The 19,442-nt window shown below is 38.5% G+C and overlaps 1 protein-coding gene across 5 annotated transcripts in view; it reads right to left on the bottom strand.

Moving 5' to 3' along the window:
• Positions 1 to 4,412: 4,412 nt before the first annotated feature.
• The window catches only part of UBE2U (ubiquitin conjugating enzyme E2 U), a 58,853-nt gene continuing 43,823 nt past the window's right edge, over positions 4,413 to 19,442 (bottom strand). The window contains exons 8-10 of one of the 5 annotated variants that reach the window (XM_032844870.1): positions 19,344 to 19,425; positions 11,016 to 11,113; positions 4,413 to 4,690 (exon numbers count right to left, since the gene is read on the bottom strand). In XM_032844870.1, the coding sequence (XP_032700761.1) occupies positions 4,503 to 4,690; positions 11,016 to 11,113; positions 19,344 to 19,425 (368 nt within the window). In that variant the 3' untranslated portion in view covers positions 4,413 to 4,502. Of the gene's footprint in view, positions 4,691 to 11,015; positions 11,114 to 19,339; positions 19,426 to 19,442 lie in introns of those variants that run through there. The other 4 variants (XM_032844871.1, XR_004381176.1, XR_004381175.1 and 1 more) reach the window with 4 other exon arrangements.

The raw sequence follows: 19,442 nt of genomic DNA, 5'->3' as shown, positions 1-19,442 counted from the left end.
AAACTTGCCACTGGTTTGCAAACTTTCTATCTGTAAATCATTTATCTGATAAAGGATTTGTATCCAGAGTACAGAAAGAACTCTTAAAACTTAATAGTACAAAACCAACCAACCCAATAACAAATGGACAAAAGATTTCAACAGATATTTCATCAGAAAACAGAGGATGAAGACAAGTAAGTACATAATAAGGTGTTCATCATCACAGGCTTTAGGGAAATGCAAATTAAAATGAGATGCCACTTCACATCCTTTAGCATGACCAACACTTAAAAGACTGATCATACCAGGTGTTGGCCAAAATATGAAGGAACTGGAATTCTCGTACATTATTGGTGGGAATGTAAAATTGTAAAATCCCTTTGAAAAACAGTTTGCCAATCTCTTAAAAATTTATGCACCATGTGATCCAGCCATTTACACAAATGCTCGTATAATCTAGATGAATCTTCTATCATTGCATAATAAAGTCCCACAAATTTAACAGCTTAAAAACAACACACATTTGTAATTTTGTAGTCCAGGCTTGCCCTGGCTGGGTGCTCAGGATCTTACAAAGCTGAAGTCAAGGCGTTGGCCAAGCGGCATTCCTCTCAGGGAGTCAGGTCTTTTCCAAACTCACATAGTTACCGAAAGATTCAATTTCTTCTGGTTGTAGGCCCAAAGCCCCTATTTTATTTTGCTGGCTGCCACATAGGGGCTGCTCTCAGCTCCTAGAGGTTGCAGGCAGTCCCTGACTATGCAGCCTTTTTTACAACATGACAGTTTATGTCCTCAAACCCAGCAGAAGAATCTCTGTCTGCTAGGATGGAGTCTTAGCTAATGTAACAATGACAGCGGTGACTATCCAATCACCTTTGTCATATTCCATTGGCTAGAAATAAGTCCTGGGTATTCTTCACACTCATGGGGAGGGGATCATACAAGGGCATGACTCACTTCTGGTCATCGGCAGGTGGATCTGCCACACCAGCTTTTATATTTGTAGTAGTCTCAAGTTGGAAACAAATTGCCCATCAACAGGCAAAAGAATAAATAAATTGTGGTATGCCTATAGAATGGAATACTACTTGGCAATAAGGATGAATGAATGACATACACGAAACACAAATCAATCTCAAAATAATGCTGAGTGGAAGAAGCTAGGCAAAAACAAGTATTTACAGTATGATTCCATTTAATAAAAATGTAGAAAATTCACAGTAATCTATAATGATGGAAAGCATATCGGTGATTTCCTGGGAATGAGAAGTGAAAAGTGCCTGGGCAGGGGAGTGATATTACAAAGAGGTATGAGGAAACTTTGGGGGGGAGTGACAGATGGCTTCACCATGTTAATAGCAGTGATGGTTACGTGACTGTCAGATTATCAAATTGTACACTTAATGTAGTTCAATTTATTGTATGTCAGTCATATCTCACTAAACCTGTTTTTTAAAAAATCTAGCAACTTTTTCCAGAATCAACTCTTTCAAGGTACTCCTGCTTATTAATAAAAGCTCCCCTCTTTGTCACTTTGAAATTCACCAATTTGCTAAATTTTCCAAGTTCATTTTTTAACAGCAGTTTCTATGACTGTGAAACAGGAGCTTTTGTATGAGGTGAAGGAATTGTGGCAAATGTTGGTATGTGGGTCCTACACTATGAAATATCTCTGAGATGGAGTCTGATTGGATTATACTTTCCAGGTTTTGTGTAAGAGTCAGATGGGCAAATAGAAAATTTCAATATAATATAGCTGTACATGCACATACACATATGCAGAGAGAAGGGGAGAGAGAGAGAGACTGAGACTTAGCCCAGCCTGGGGTGGGTCTGAGGCATGCCAAGAAAATTTTGTGGAAATGATGAATTGAGCTTTAGGAGATGAATAGGAGTTAGTCAAGTGAAGAAGGGAAAAGCCATTCCAGATAAAGAAAATGGCATAAGCAAAGGCAGGAAAAAGCATGTTACATTTGGAGAATCTTTTGGAGTTCGGTAACATGGGGCATGATGTGGGAAGTTGTGGATGAGGTTGGAGAGGGTGGGTGAGGGCTGACACGAAGGCCATTGTGATTTGGACATTCTCTCATAAGCAGAGATGGTCTGAAGAATTTTAGGAAAGTGAATGATGTCATTACAGAAAAGTATAATCCCACCTACTGATTAAAAGGGCTTCATACTGTAAAGTAACGGTAAGAACAGGAATGAGAAGATGGATTTGAGATATCTAAAAGATAATATTGCAAGTATTGCAAGTCTTGGTGATCAATTGGTCATAACTGAAAGAGAGAATCTATAGTGATCTCCGAGTTTTTATCCTGTGATTGTTCCATTAACTGAAAAAGAAACATAAGAGGCAGAAGGTGGAGGAGGAGGAGAAATGAGTTTAAACCAGGCATGTTGAGTTTCAGATGCATGGGGGACATTGAATTGAAGACGCTTTTTAAGGCAGGTAGAAAAAAGGTCAGAGAATGACAATATGTGTGGGAGGTAAAACTCTGACAAAGGCAACATTTAAAAAAAAAAAAAATGTGTAAAGAAGAGCACTGGGATGGAACCCAAAGGAACCTCTCACCAAGAGCCAGAGGTAGAAGGGAAATTTCTATTGAAGACCCAGAATGAATAGCCAGAGTTATAGTGAAGGTAACTAAATAAACTGTCCTGTTCTACTGATTAAAGTCTCTGTTCCAAAAGAGCGTCTCTGTTCCCTATCCCTCCTTCCCCCATCACCCACTCTTACCCCCAGGTCTTCTCGTTGTAGGAAAAGAAAGCAACAAACTTAACTTCTTTGTCCTGAAAGAAAGAGATTAAATGGAAAGAATAAAATATAAGACAGCAGATATTAAGGAAATATTTTTGGTTGACTAACATAGTTCTTTCAGTTTTAATTTCCTGGTGACAGCTTTATATCTGTTGACAATCTGTGTTTGTCCTCCTAGAAAAACAGAGAAGAGTCAGAGGCCCATCCTCCGTCAGTATGACCATCAGCAAATGCATTTTTTTACTACATTCTATAATTTCACTGAGGTATGGGATAGGCAATTCACAATGGCACTTTTCACTGGGTATAAAAATAACTCTGATTGTTATCAAGTTGGGCAGGATCATGAAGTTGGCTTTTCATTGTACTTTGGCATTGACAAAAGGAGGGGAAGATCTGGGACAGCTGCTAGAATTTTCTGGTTCTGGTTGAGGAGGATAATAAAAGTGTTAAGCACTACAGTCACTTGCCTTATTGTCTGAACTACCACAGGCCGACTTGAAAGCAGCTAGCTAGCCCAGACACTAGAGTACATATAACAACTTTTTTTCTTTTTTCATAGGAAGTAAAATCCATTTCCTCAGAAGTGAGGGAGAGACCTATTTAACAACTAGATCCAAAGTCAGGCATCTACCTAGGTCTCTATGGAGATATACATATTTATATGTACATATATTTATGGTGTTTGTGGGCCTCAAAACAAGCCTCTTCAAAGGTGAGGCAATAAAGATTAAAAAAGATAGAAGTGATCGATAATATCAAATACAGCCTAGAGGTCCAGTAAGATAAGGAAGCTATTGAATTTAGGCAATACGGAAGCCTTTGGTGATCCTGGTGAATTTTAATCAAGTAACGTAAGCAGAAGACTGATTTTATTGTGCCGTGGAATGCAAATGGGAAGGGAATCTAAGAAATAAAGATGGCAAACAATAGACTTATCAATCAGCATAGCTGAGAAAATACAAATAATATAGTGTTTGTTTTTTAAAGATCTTATTTTTAATCTCTACACCCAGCATGCGGCTTAAACTTACAACCCCAAGATCAAGAGTCCCACACTCCACTAACTGAGCCAGCCAGGTACGCCTGAATAATACAGTGCTGAGGGAAGTAGAAATGTAGGGTCAAAGGTAGAGACATATTTTAAAATAGGAGAGACCCAAGTGCATTTGCAGGCTGAGGCAATGAAGCAAAAAAAAAAAAAAAAAAAAAAAAAAAAAAAGAGGAAGAAAATAAAGATATGAGAATATGAAGGAATAAGGTCAAAGAGGAAACAGAACATGTTTTCTGGAAGAAAAGAGAAGAGGAAAACTGGTGGATGGATGACATCTTATCCTTTGAATATGGAGAAAACATAACACTAAACCAGGCAGATGTAGACATCCGTAAAGATCCCTCTCTTTGGTTAATGTCCAGGCTCTGAAGGTACTGAGAGCTCCCCTCCTATCCCAGCCTCTTCCTGACTCATATCTTGTCCCTGTCTGCAAAAACTTGCAACCCATAGCCTAACAACTGTGGGTGTAATACCACTGATTGAAATGCCACAATGAACACCCCTAATTCAGTTAACTTAGCTTCAAGCAATGAAGTAGAGCTCAAAAAATTCAGAGAAACATATTCACTGATTTATACTTATATTTCTAATTTGTACTTGATGTGAGGGCAACTTGAAAAAAAAAAAAAATGGAATCCAAGTTCCAAAGTTGCCTCATGAAGCGGAGCTGTGGTTGAGGCTGTTCATTTCCTAAATCCTGGAGCATCATGCTGAGTCTTCTAAAATGTCTGTATCAAGAGTGTAGGTCCAGGTGACCAGGTCTTCCACTTCTTCTTCCCACGGCTCATTTGCACTACAATCATCTGGTAAAGCTAAACAACTCCACCCTTCCTTTGTTCTACCAGTCTTCATGACAATGGCCATTTTGGTCTGTGAGTCAGCAAAATTTTGAACTGTAAGAGGAAATATAAAAAAAAAAGTTAGTAGACATGGCAGAGAACACGATAAAAAAAGATGTGTTCTTGCATTTATGGGATAGTGCCTAAGATTGTGTAGTGAAGGCAAGCAACCTTTTAAAACTCTCTGAATTTTACATTTTGCGATCAGTTTTTCATAAATCATTCCTTCCATTCTGGTCAATCTTCTTTATGCTTTGTTAGTTCATTCATTTAACATGTATTTACTGAGTCTCCACCAACCACTGGTAGGCATAGAAAGGAAACAGTGTCTATGAAGGCTTCAGAACACAATGGTGGAATTGTTGTGTCTAAGTGAAAATAGGCTTGGATTTGACAGAGGAAGGGCAGTTTGCTGAACAGAGAAAGACAAAGAAGGAAGGTATGAGCACACTAGACTGAGAACACAGCACATGCCAAGGCACAGAGGTGTAAGAGTGCTTGACAGATTTGGAGGTAATCAGAGTTGACACATCAACGTTTATGCTAAGCCAACTGCTCTGCTAAGCAGTCTATATAGATAATATTATTTAACTTAGATATGACCCTTGTGACAGGTAGGTATTATTATCCTTATTTTACAGATGAGGAAATTGAGACTGAGTGACCTACAGTAACTTGTCCAAGGACACTCAGCTAGTAAGAATCGATTCCAAGTCATTCAAATCCCAAATCCCTGGGTTACAGTGGAGAGTTGGGTGGGGCTGGCTATTAACCTGAGGCCAGATTAGGAAAGCCTGCTGTATCATGCAAAGATGATTCATCTTTTTCTACAGGTCTTGTAAACAGGGAAATAAACTAATTACATTTAAAGGAAGAATATAGATACAGTGTTTATATTGCTTAATATTTCTACCCAGCATGGGGAACCCGTTTTCCAGGAATGTTTAACCGTAGTAGTGTTATTTATGTTTTACTACAGTAGCTACCTAATTCGTTGCCTAGTAAGGGATCCAGGACAAATTTTCTGTTGTCTCATATGTTTATTTCCCTAACTGCATACCAAATAAACCTTGTAATATTCATTGCCTTCTAGTTGTGCTATGGACAAGGGTTATGAGTGAATTGTTCTCTTGGTCTCTCTGTTTTATAGAAAGATTGTAGAGAGCTATGAGTTTAGAAAACTGCCATTATCCTGGGAGAATCTTGAAGTCTCCAATGATTGAGTTTTTTTGTTTTGTATCTTAGTATTAATCTCTAGCTTTCATTAGTTTAAATGTAAATTCTGTCTTTCCCTTGAGAAAACCTACTTTATCTTCTGTGAACTCATCATTGATGGACTAACTGCAGTTCTTTCTAACCATGTTTGGGCTGCTCTGAATTTATATGTTTTTGGGTATGAGAGATTCAGAGCCCAATTGAAACCAGTTTAAACAATAGGCAAATGTCTTATCTCACAGAAGAGGGAAGTCAGAGGTAGGACAGGATTGGATGAGCCAGTGATTCAACAGTATCATGAGGGACCAGTTCTTTCCGCTGCTCTGCTTTCCCATCTTTGGTGTTGTTTTCAATCTTCAGACTCACAGCAAGAGAGCTGTAGCCATTCTAGTACTCACATCAGATATGGCAACATCCAGAGAAAAAAAGGGGTCTTTCTCTCCAGAGTTTTATTTTTTAAGAGTAGGAAAACCATCCCCTGAAACCCACAGCATACTTCTTCTCAGGCAGAATTGTGTCACATACTGCTCCTAAGTGAGTTCCCGGTAAGGGAAATGAGATTACCACGGTGGGCTGACACCAGTTGTTGGCCAGGAATGAATGCTGAGAGTCAATCACTCTGACCATTTGTCCTCCAGTCCTAGCTCTGTTAAAAACAAGAACTAACAAACTAAAACCAAAAGCAAACCAAAACAAAACAAAACAAAAACAAAACAAAACAAAACAAAAACCCAAAGCAATACATTCTGGCTAGAGTAGCTGAGCATAATGTAAAACAAATATAAAAATGTTTCATTTTGACACAGAAAAAATATTATTTTCAACTTCCTTCCTCCAGAAAATCTTAAGTATTACAAATCCCTCCAAGAAACCTTGGATTTACTAGTTGGAATCAATACTAAAGGTCAGAACTCTGTTACTATGTTAACAAAATAACTTATGAAAGCACAAATGCTGATTGCCATATAGTTTGCACGCCTCTCTAGGGATGGATCCTGGAAACTCATATATATTTTTAAATATGAAAATAATTTAATTGGTAAAGATATTAAAATTTGTTCTGACTGGTGAGCTCTGATTATTGCCCAATAATCAGATCCATTCACTTCTGTGTCAGCCTGGGTTCAGCTAGGAAAACAGAGACAGTATAGCTAATACAAGAATGAGGAGTTTAATATAGAAAATAGGGATTACACAGGTATGGGGAGACATGGGGGTGGGAAGGTCGGAAAGATTGTAGTTGGAGAACTGGAAAAGCAGTCACTCCCTACTTCAGCCTGATGTGGGAAAACCAGGAGTTCATGGGGCATTACAAGGAGCTATACACATCCAGCCCAAAGTGGGACAAAAATTGAGAGTTCATGGAGATATTTCTGAATCCATCATATCTGTAAAGTGAGAGTTTGTGAAGCGTGCATGAAACTGCGATCTGAGGGGCACCTGGATGGCTCAGCGGGTTAGAGCCTCTGCCTTCAGCTCAGGTCATGATCCCAGGCTCCTGGGATCGAGCCCCGCATCGGGCTCTCTGCTCAGCGGGGAGCCTGCTTCCTCCTCTCTCTCTGCCTGCCTCTCTGCCTACTCTTGATCTCTGTCTGTCAAAAAAATAAATAAAATCTTAAAAAAAAAAAAAAAAAAGAAACTGCAGTCTGAGGAAACTGCCAATTTCTGGGGAATTAATGGCCTCTTCTCCCTCCCACCTCCTAAAGCTCTGATGCATTTTTCTCAATAACAAACCATGCTAACCACCTCTACAAAAGAGGAGCACACAGTCCATTTCTTTTTCAAACGAGTCACGCTTCCTTTGCACATGCGCTGTAAGTTCACTACGCTACCTAACAAGCACAAAATCTCAGCGGTGTACAACAACAAGCATTTGTTCAGTTCACCCATCTGCAGGTTCACTAGAGATTGGCTTCTCTGGGCAGGGGATGCTGGGAAAGTTGTCAGGGAAGCTCGGCTCTATGGCTTTCATCTTTCTCTGTGACCAGAAGGCTACTCCAGGCATATTCTTGTGATGGGGGCAGAAGCGAAAAAGAGCAAGCCAAATAGCACGAGCTGTTTCCACACTCTGGGCATATCACAGCCACCAATATTCCACTGATCAAAACAAGTCACATGGCAAAATTCAAAGTCGAGGGTCAAGGGAGTACATTTTGCCTATAGAGGTGGAACAGGATAGTGAATATTTCTCTCTCTCTCTCTCTCTTTTTTAAAGATTTATTTAGTTATTTTGGTGGAGTGGGGAGAGAGAGCGAGCGAGCATGGGGTTGGGGCAGAGTGGGAGGGAGACAGAGAAACTCAAGCAGACCCCATGTTGACTGTGGAGCCTGGTGCAGGGCTCAATATCACAACCCTGAGATCATGACCTGAGCTGAAATCAAGAGTCAGATGCTTAACTGACTGAGCCACCTGGATGCCCTATGGATAGTAACTATTTCTGAACGATAATCTAACTTACTATAACCTCTTACGGATAGTCTCTCCTCTTAGCTATAAGATTAGACACAAAATATATTTTATCACATTTTCAAAGAGGAAAGGCTCAGCATTAGAGATCTGATCAGTTTCTAGACATTCCTTAACATGTTCTCTCTTCCAGCTCACCTTTCTTACTATTCTCATTCATCAAGAGTTTATTTACCTTCTTCTGGGATCAGAGCTGATAAAAGCATAACAACTCTACTTCACTCTAGTATGCATTCACTCATTCATTCATGAGCACTCAATGACTACTAGATGAAGTGCTGTGTTGTGGCAGATTGAGAAGTAAGAGTCTCTTTCCTCGGGGGGTCATTTTCTAAGGAGACTGGCTGTAAAGAGACTTATATGACATTGCATATGTGGAGGACAAAATCTAAGGTGATCATCATGATCCCACATTCCAGTGTTCACATCTTTATGTAAATCCCTACATTTTAAATGTGGTTGGGACCTATTACTTATTTCTAATCAATAAAATATGACAGTGGTGATGGACTCTCACTCCCATGATTATGTTGCATTATATGACTCCATTTTGCCATCAGACACACTCTAATGACTTTCCTTGCTGGCTAGATGAGGTAGGGGGCTATGTTGGAAAAGCCCGCATGGCAATAAACTGCCTGCAGCCTCTAGGAGCTAAAGGAGGTCTTCAGCACACAGCCACAGGGCTCACAGTCTTAAGGACAGAAGGAAGTGAATTCCACTAACAACGGTAGTGAGCTTGGAAGCAGCCCTTCCCCATGCAAGCCTCCAGATGAGACTGCAGCCCAGCTCACACCTTGATCACAGCTTATGGGATCCCAAGGTGGGGATCTAGCCACACCATGTCTGGACTCTGGGAGCAGAGAAATGGTGGAACAACAAATATGTGTTGTTTTAAGCCATTATGTGTGGTGATTTGTTACACAGAAATAGAAAACTAATATAGAATAATATTATAACAGAAGTGCTTAATAGCCCACAGGGAAAGCTTCCTATAGAAGGTAATACCTGAGCTGAATCTCAAAGGATGGGTAGGTAATAGAAAGGAAAGGAAGAAAGGGTGTTTGGCATGAGGATATGAAGAAACACAGCAGCATACTTGTCAAATTTTTTTGCAATGAGGAAGGAAATAGTCATAAGCCACTAGGTCAGTGTGGTGTTTAGGGTATGAGTGGGAGAGTGGGAAGAGATGTCACTGAAAAAGCAGACAGATATGAGCATTAAGGACTTTTCCATGTCAAAGAGTATAAATTTTATCCTGAATGAAACGGAGAACAAAGGATTTTAGACTCAGAAAAACATAAGCAGATGTGAGCTGTAGAAAGAAGTCTGACAAAGCATGAACAGGAATTATTGTAATCATCAAATGAACCAAAAGATCTCTTCCTCTGGTGCAGATGTGGGGGTGTGGGGAGGACAAAGTTTGCAGAGAGCAGAGAGTTCGTGGAGGAAGCAGAGTCTGGCTGGGAAAGGCCACATTTCTTACCAAGGCTTGCAGGTACCCTGAAATGCAGAAGGCAAAGTGGAATAGAGCAGATTGAGGCTGGCAAGTCAGATGAAGGAATCTGAGTGGTACGCCAAAACAGGAAGGAGAATGAGAAGTAGAAGCTGAGCCAAAGAAATGCAAGTAAGATGTATGGAAACTGGGCTCTTAGAAAAGCACTGGATGAAGTTTGCTGCCTGTGCCTGGCATGCCTGTGCTGTTGTGTTTGAAGGACAGGGGTCAGTGAAATGTGATAACTAAGACTTCTAGTACTTTCCTGTTCACAAAGAATGTTTGCATACATGGAGTCACTTAGTCACAAGAATACTTTGTGTTAGGCCAGAACATGAGGAACAAGTATTTACTGAACATCTTCTATGTATTCAGTACTGGCTGAAGATGTAGAGACTGAAACTCAGAGGTTTCTCGTAACTGCACAGACCTGTTACCTAAACACAAGTTCTCTACCCCAAATGTTTTGCTTTCCCCTCTATACTAGTTGATTTTTATTATAATTTACCCACTCTTTTCCTGATCAAGACCCTCCCTCAACTTATCCCAAGTATTTCTTTTTTTTCTTCTAAGGTTTTATTTATTTATTTGAGCGAGAGAGAGCAAGGGAACACAAGAAAGGGGAGTGGCAGAGGTAGAGGGAGAAGCAGGCTGCCCCTGATGTGGGGCTCAATCCCAGGACCCCAGGATTATGACCTGAGCCAAAGGCAGACATTTATGTGACTGAGCCACCCAGGTGCCCCCCCCAAAATATTTCTTTAAAAAACATTAATTAAAAAAAAAATCACCAAGAACAATTCAATCACCATTATTCCTTTCTTTTCAACCATATTGCATATATCTCTGAATCTACAGGGACCTTTAGGGATTGGTTTATTTGGTGTTTCTTGTTTTGAATGCTTGTTTTGACACACCTTGAAACTTAGCCTTAGATTTCCAAATTGTACATTAACCTATTAAAGGATGGTGAGCTTCAAAGGGTAAGTAATTCCATTTTTTTTCCAAGCTCCAATTCCTAGGTAAGTAATTTACTGAATTTATTTTGTTAGTCAGAAAGACTTAAGGCAACCTTAAAAGGAGAACACAAGATTAGGCCTCACAGATTTACATTTACCTGAACTGAAAAAAAATTTACATTCATTATTATAACTAATATTTTAGTTCTAAAAACAAAGCAAAACAAATAGGCTGAACTGCATGTACTTGGAGTTGGGCAGAGTCGAACTCTTTCAGTTAGATATTTGGCTCTGGAAGGCATTCTTCTACTTTCTCTAGCCAGCCGAGCCACAGTAGCTGCATACCTAGAATGAGAAAAAGAAGTCATCTAAATTTCCAAATGAATTCTGGGAAGTGTACATCACTTTTGAGAAAGATAAAGCAAACATATTAAATCAGACAGACAAGCAGAACAGCGGGGTTTGACTGTGGTGCCATTCTGAGTGTTCACTAGTGTAATAGTCAACAGAAATTATTCCATTATGTTTCCTAGCAGAGTAGTCATTAGGAAAACAAACAAATATGGTGTAAGATGAACACTGTAAAAGTAATAAAACATCAACTGGTAAGGCAAGGTGCATTTGTTTCCCAGGGCTTCCTTAACAAGTTTATTCTCTCACAGCTCTGGAGGCTTATTTTTTTTTTAAAGATTTTATTTATTTATTTGACACAGAGAGATCACAAGTAGACAGAGAGGCAGGCAGAGAGAGAGGAGGAAGGAGGCTCCCCGCTGAGCACAGCGCCCGATGCGGGACTCGATCCCAGGACCCTGAGATCATGACCTGGGCCAAAGGTAGAGGCTTAACCCACTGAGCCACCCAGGTGCCCCTAGAGGCTTATTTTATGTTTGTTTGTTTGTTTGTTTGTTTGTTTAATTTTGTCAATTCGTTTAATTGGAACTGGTGTTAAAATTTTCTTCACCTATTGAGATGATCATATGATTCTTCTTTCTTACTTTATTTTATATTGTTTGAATTTTTCAAATATTAAACCAAGGTTACATTCCTGATATGAACCCCACATGGTCATGTATAATTATCAATTATTTATTATCTTATTATTAAATTTGTTATTTATTATACATATGGGATCTAATTAGCTAAAATCTTTACATCAATTTACATGACGTGTATTTATCTGTAATGGGGTTTTTATTTTCTTTCTGGTACTCTTTGACTTTGTTACTGAGGTGATAACAAAATAGTCATTTTGTTTCTTTTTATTTTATCAGGTATTTATTCAGGTATAATTAATATACAGTGTTTTATTAGTATCAGGTATACAACATAGTGATTCAACAATTCTATACATTACTCAGTGCCCCTTGTGATTAGTGTACTCTTAACCCCTTTCACCTGTTTTACCCATTCCCCCACACACCTGCCCTCTGGGAACCAAATCTGTTCTCTACAGTCAGTTTCTTGGTTTGTCTCTTTATTTTTCTTTGTTCATTTGTTTTGTTTCTTAAATTCCACATATGACTGAAATCCTATGGTATTTGTCTTTCTTGCACCAACTTCTTTTGCTTACCCCTGTACTCTCTAGAGCCATCCACATTGTTTGAAATGGCAAGGCTTTTTTCTTTTTCATGGCTGAGTAATGTGTGTGTGTGTGTGTGTGTGTGTGTGTGTGTGTATCTCACTTCTTCTTTATCCATTTATGAGTCAATGGCCACTTGGGCTTCTTCCATAGTTTGGTTATTGTAAATTATGCTGCAGTAAACACACTGATGCAGGTATCTTTTTGAATTATTCTTTTCCTATTCTTTGGGTAAATACCCAGTAGTGGAACTACTGGATCATAGTGTAATCCTATTTTTAATTTTTTGAAGAACTTCCATACTGTTTTCCACTGTAGCCACACCACCTTACTTTTCCACCAGTAGTGGATAAAGAGTTCCTTTTCTTCCTCACCCTTGTCAACACTTGTTGTTTCTTGTGTTTTATTATACCTATTAAGTTAAAAAGTATAACTAGCAACTCAAATGAGTTTTCATCTTAAATTCTTAATAATTTTGTTGGCACTGTAAGTTGTTACCTATTCTTGAAAAGTAGCTTTATGTATGTAACGAGGGCCATAAAACTTAACTGTATCCCTTCCATCTAGTGATCTGATTTTTTGTAACATGTTCTAAGGATACTTCGTGGCTTTCTGCCTGTTTCTCCCTTCAGGTGGCACACAATCTAATATGCCTCTGGGAAACCACAGCCCTTCTTAAATTCACCCCTGCTCAGAGGAAGGCCCAAGCTAAACTACGTATCATATTTCTCTGGCCACAGTCGGGGGTGGGGTGGGATAGGGTGCTGATGGGGAGAGGAAGGTGGGGAGAGAAAGAGAAACAGAGAGACCTTTCGCAAGAGTGTTCTACGTGGGTGCAGAACCAAAGGAACAAGTCTCTTAAAAAAACCAACCAAACAAACCTGGTATGTGTTTTTGATTCCTATCAAAATCCCCCCCCCCTTTTTTTTTTGGAGAGGTAAAGGAGGAAGTAGCTTTAAGTCATGGTGTTTATAATATAGAATGTCCCACCAGATTCTGTGCTACAACCAGAAATCCATGATAAAGTTTTAGGGTACATTCTGAGAGAAAAGTTGATTAAATGAATTGAACCCATCAAAGGTGAACAATAAAAAAATGTGGAATTCATTAAAAAAAAAAAAAACAAACAGTTGAAAGAACTGGATGTGTTTATTCTGAAAAAAGAGAAAACTTAAGGGGATTTAGGAAAAAGCTATTTTCTGAGACTTAAAGGATAATTCCACAAAAAGGAAGAGCCTTATTTGTGTTGCTTCCAAGGACAAGTGGAGATACTTTCTTTTCTGCCACAGCATCACTGCTCGAGCCACGCCTACTACCCATATCCAAAGCCATCCTCAGTGTCTGAGCTGGCAGTGGATCTAGTAGACAAAAGTATGGGTTGTAGCATCTGCAGGCCTGGATTTGAATTTCAGCTTGGTCACCTTCAGAATGTGCAAACTTAGGAAATTTTTTAAAAAACTTTTTCCTGTACATTCTCTTTATAAAATGGAGATATTTTCTCATTTTCTGGCTGGTTTTGCAGACAAATGCATAAAACACATAGTAAGGACTCAATAAAAATCTTAAGTGAATGAAAGGAAACTAGAATTATTGAATTATCGTAAGGTATTAGATTTGAGCTAGATATACGGGAGATTCCAGCTATTTAAGTGGTCCTTGAAGTACTGAGCTCCCTGTCTCTAAAACCATCCAAGCAGAGCTGAAGTAGTTGCTTGACAGAAATTATTTTTTTAATGGGATTTTTTTCCCTCTGTCTATATATTTTCTCTGTGTCTCTATTTTAAAGGGATGTTTCCAGTGCCAATTCTAATGCTTCTCTCTTTAACCACAAGATGGCATTCAAGGTTCAATCTTTGGGGAATAAAATAAAGCCAGCATTCCTCCTTAAAAATATGCATTAAATATATAATTATGTAAATCTATAAAAATAACATTTAACGTCAAAAACCCTGAAAGGACAGCACAAACATACTTTAAATTAATGTATTCAGTATAAATGTTTTCTACAAAATTGGAGAAAAGGGAATCAAACATAGTAATCATATATTTTTGTGAGTTAAAACACTACAAAATCAGATACAGGAACTTAGAAATAATATATACTAACCCCTTAATTTAAAATATGGTACAACTATGTCCATAGTATATTTTATAAATATAGGAGTGTTTTATGAAGGAGAAAAGAGCTAACATTGTTTAATAATAGAATTTGAGATTGACCAAAAAAACCTTTTCCATAAAAGGTAGATTTGGTTTGTGCTTGCAGTTGGGTAAATCATAGTTTCACATTACCTAAAAATTTTAAGCTTTTAATAAGCATATATTAATAGGAAATTAGGAAATAATTTAGTTTTAGTTTTCAAATACAAAATGCATTTATCAGTAACTTTGGGCAAGCTGGCTAATCTCACGTTTCTCTCATTAATACACTGTTGATACATCGATGTTTCCAGACTCTCTGTGGAGAAACGTAGGGGTGACAAACCAGATGAAGAGGGAGGCTGAGGATTTTGTCTCAAAGCTGTGTCTGTGTATAACAAGGACGTGGTTCGACTTGGCCTGTGGGTTGGCTGGCTACGGTTTTGTGGGAGGCTGAGGGGTGCGACTGCGGGCTTATATTTAGAGGTATAATCTTCAACTCCGCAGTATGGCCAGTATGCCATTAGGAAATGAAAGAATGTCTGGCACATAGGAGGTGCTTCACCATTTAGTTTCTGTCCCTTCTGTACCTCCCATGCATAGATAAGAGCAATACTCTTCTCCAAAGCAGCAAACAATGTAAAACTCCAAAACCAATAACTTCTATTTAGATAACTTGCTGTCCGACAAAGCTTAGGTTCCTGGCACAGTATTTCCATTACCACATAAGCACTCATTAGCCACAGAGTATGACATAAACAGTTTTACATGTGCATAAGGAAGAATATTTAAGAAATAGCTTGCACTACCTTCTGGTTTTTAATCTTTCACTCGTTCTCCAGAGAAAATAAATACAAACTACTGATTCATCACTAGATTCATATTCCTTCCCATGTCTTAGTAGAAATAAAGCATTTGCATGAATAGTCAAGAGACAGGCAAAGTAACAGGGGAGGAAAAAAGGCCTTAGAAATGATCAAATGACCAAACCAAATGATGGATTCATGAATATTTATGAGCTGCTTATAATGACAATGGGTTCCTATTAATACTAACTAAAAACATGTGTACAACTTAAGAATTTGCATAAAATATTCATAACAGTCATTTATATCTCCAGTTTTCAATCATTGTTCTATAACTATACCCTTAGAATTCCCTAAATAGAACCATTATCTATTAGAATTGGCCTTATTTCAAGTCAGTGTCTACATTTAATTTTTCTAAAAGTTAACTGCCTTCACATCTAATTCACCTATTAAGTGAGAAAACAGGGTAAATATGCACCATTCAACAAACACGACTGAGTGCCTGCTAGGTGCCAGGTGCTGTGCTGAGAATAGAAAGCCACAATAACGTCTTGGCCTGGTCCCTCTCCATGAACTGATCAATTTCTACACCACAGGTGCTGAAAGAGACAGGTATTGAGTGCAAGGAAGGAGAGCATGGGGGGATGTGGAAGCCTGACTCAGGGATCCTGTCACAAAGAGATGTTGGGCTGGATTGTCACGCCATCCTTGTGATGCACTTTGCCAAGCAGCATAGAGCACAATGGCAGAAAAGGGATAAGAACCACGTGTATGCTGGAATTAAAGGAAATGTGGTTGTGATAGGCAGCTGTGCTTGTGTTCTAACTGGAGAAAATGTGACAGTTCTAACCTGTTTCTGATAGAGACTATATTTATTCTCTGAAAAGTTGGGGAGTGTGGGTTTTTGTCTCCTCCTCTCCTCGGAACTAATATTTATTGATTGTCTCTAAGTCAACACTCTATGACTATATATCTGTGACCTCAAGAGATCAAATGTGAAACAACTTTGCAAGGTAAGTCATGTTTATCTCCAATTAGCAGATAAGGAAACAAGCTGAGAGTGGGTATGAATTTCTCTAAGATCCATCTGACCCTAAAGCCTATGCTTTCCTCCCACCATGCTATCTCCAAAGAAAGTGTTCTGTCGGAAAATGGAACTAGGGCCACAGTAGGAAAAGCATGAATAATAGAGAACCTTCTGAGTACTTACTATATACTAGATACTGTTTGAAGAATTTTACATGTATTCATGTATTAATCCTTACAATCTCCTTGAGGGGCAGGTACATTTATCACTGCCATTTAACAGATAAGGAGACTGAGGCACAAGGTAATCTAATAACTTGCCCTTGCTCTGTCAAGGTGTTGGTAACTGGCAGAGCCAGGACTGAAATTCAGATAGTCTGGCTCCCGTGTCCCTGTGCTTAAGGACTCCACATTCCACCTTTTCATTCAGACCAAAGCCTAACTCTAGACCACCAGCAAAGACCCTGCTGGAAAAGATATCCCAGGCAGAAGGCACAAAGTGGTGAAGAGATCTTATGTCCCAAAATAATGGTGAGAAGAAAGAACTTAGTGTGGCTTAAGAATCAAGTCTTGATTGATGAGGAGATGGGAGAACAGTAGGAGGAGGGATAGGAAGCAGGAAAGATTGGTCTTTTTCCTTAATGCTATGCAGATGAAAGGCTGTTGATTTGCATTTTCTGGCTTTTTTTTAAATAGGAAATTTCTGTGCAAAAAAAAAAAAAAAAGCACTTTCAGTATTAAAACAGAGAAATGCATAATGGTATTATATTGAATGTATACACCAATCAGTCACTTGCAAAGATGCCTAAACGTTTTCTACTTGAGTCTCTAGGAGTTGATCACTTTAGTATATTGTATTTTGACAGAACATAAGACGTCTAATAATTATTTGAAAAAGAAGTGGATTCGCCACACTTTGGATTTTTACAACATATTGTTGCATATTTATGCCACAATAAAATTCAGCTAGATGCAATATCTTTTAAAAAGTTTAGTGTTTTTATATTAATCAATTCCAAAATTTAAGAGTTATCATTTGATCCAAATATATTCTCATCAACCACCAGATGGCATAAGGTGTGAGAGTTGTATTCTGACAGGGTCAACCATGCACATGATAATTTGACCTGTAACTTCAAAATAATGCATTTGGAAAAATGTTCTAGCACTCAAACAGCTCACAATTATTTCAGCCATATGTAGAAGTGGATGGATAAGTTGAAAATGACACGGCCCTACTATTTCTAAATGTGGGGTTCTGTGGGACGCTGGCATTACATAATGAATCAGTGATCAAACGAATAAAACAAAGCCGTTCTGTTAAAGGAAATAAAAAAGGAAGTCATGTCAAAGCAAAATTAACCTTATATTCTAAGTAGCTTTCTTTAAGTCTAGACGAAACTTGAAACACGGCTTCAAGAAAAAAAAAATGCTTGTACTCCTTCAAATTCTGCTTTAAAAAACTTCTCTACTGCCTATAATTTATTCTGAAAGCAGAAAAGTATCGAATGCAAATGCTTTTCTCCACTTAGGCCTGAAGGGAAGTTGTCACAGAAGTCAAATGAAAAAAGAATATCCAACTGAAAAACCCAATCTGAGTTATGATGTTAAAGGGTAGGAAAGTGTATTTTCTTAAGAACTTCAATTTCTACACAAATTCAAAATACAGCACATTATTTTTATTAATCCTGTATTTCCATTTGTTAGCAAGGCAAAGAGCTAAAAACTAAGGTAAATGAGGCAAATGCCATAAAAAAAAATAGGAGGGATCTTTAATTCTCCTTGCATTGTGTAGAATATTTACTGAGTACTTTGAAATAAGCATACTAGAATAAATAAGTACTATAGCCAAGCCAACATCAGAGAGCTGAGAGGCAATGTTTCCTCTACGATGACAAAAAACAAAAACTGCCTTTAGGACTCAAGTGACCAAAGATGAGCTTAAGATCCCTTCAGTGTGGTCTAATAGTCATTGATTTCTGGAGATACTGTAATAGTTTATTTTCAAATTTTACTATATACTTCCTTGTTAGATGAAATAATTTGGTTCCTGAATGAAAATTCTGTGGAAGAGGGAATCACCAATGCGCCCTTTTCCTAGTTCTAAGTCAGATATTGATAAGGATAATGGGAACAGGAGTAAGAGAATTAATGCAAAGAGTACTGTGAGAGTGCTTCACTCATGCCCATCTCTATTTTGGGCAGTCAATAGGTGAAAACTTGGGGCACCTGGGTGGCTTAGTGGGTTAAAGCCTCTGCCTTCGGCTCAGGTCATGATCCCAGGGTCCTGGGATCAAGCCCCGCATCCGGCTCTCTGCTTGGCCGGGAGCCTGCTTCCTCCTCTCTCTGCCTGCCTCTCTGCCTACTTGTGATCTCTGTCAAATGAATAAATAAAATCTTAAAAAAAAAATAGGTGAAAACTGATGAAGGGAGCCCTCACTAAAATGGAGTTGGGGGGCCAGAAGGTGGAGGTCTATTACCCACATCAACAATAAGAACTGTCCATTACAGACTCCAACAGAAGAATCATCAATAGAAAAAAATCCTCAAAATCCTCAATCACAGATTGAGGGAAGGATATACATTCCATCTACTGTAAGAAACTGACTACTCCAGCAACTCAGCCAATGACCAGCAGGCATCATTCTGAACACTTGCTTTTCTCCAAAGGACTTCCTTTCAAACTCCTCCCAACTTCCTCCTCCTCTACAAAGCGACATTCCTCTTCCTATATTTCTTGGACTTGCCCTGTGGTTTAGACCTAGCTTGCAAATCCCCAATTGCTATTCTCTGCTATTCCTAAATAAACCCCCTTTTGCTGGTCAAATAACTTACATTTCTAAGGTTAATAGTAGCAAAGATGTTTCCCACCTGGGTTCATAGGAAAGGAAAAAATGGCATGTCTAATTCTTGTTCTTATGTTTAGAAAAGGGCATCCGTTGTTACTTCCAAAGATTTCTTCTGATGATTCAGTTAGACAGTAGAAAGTAGAATGATATATATTTCAATACAAAGTACTTACTTTAAATTCCATTCTTTAGGATGTTTTAATTCAGCTTTCTTCCATTTATAATACTCTACAATAAAATCTGGATCTTCAAGCACTGAAATTAGAGTTTTG

This window comes from Lontra canadensis, unplaced genomic scaffold (assembly GCF_010015895.1).
Source record: "Lontra canadensis isolate GAN:19392208 unplaced genomic scaffold, GSC_riverotter_1.0 scaffold158, whole genome shotgun sequence".
NCBI classification, from domain to species: Eukaryota; Metazoa; Chordata; class Mammalia; order Carnivora; family Mustelidae; genus Lontra; species Lontra canadensis.
Note: the sequence above shows the minus strand (reverse complement) of the source record. Positions and strands in the feature narration are given on the sequence as shown.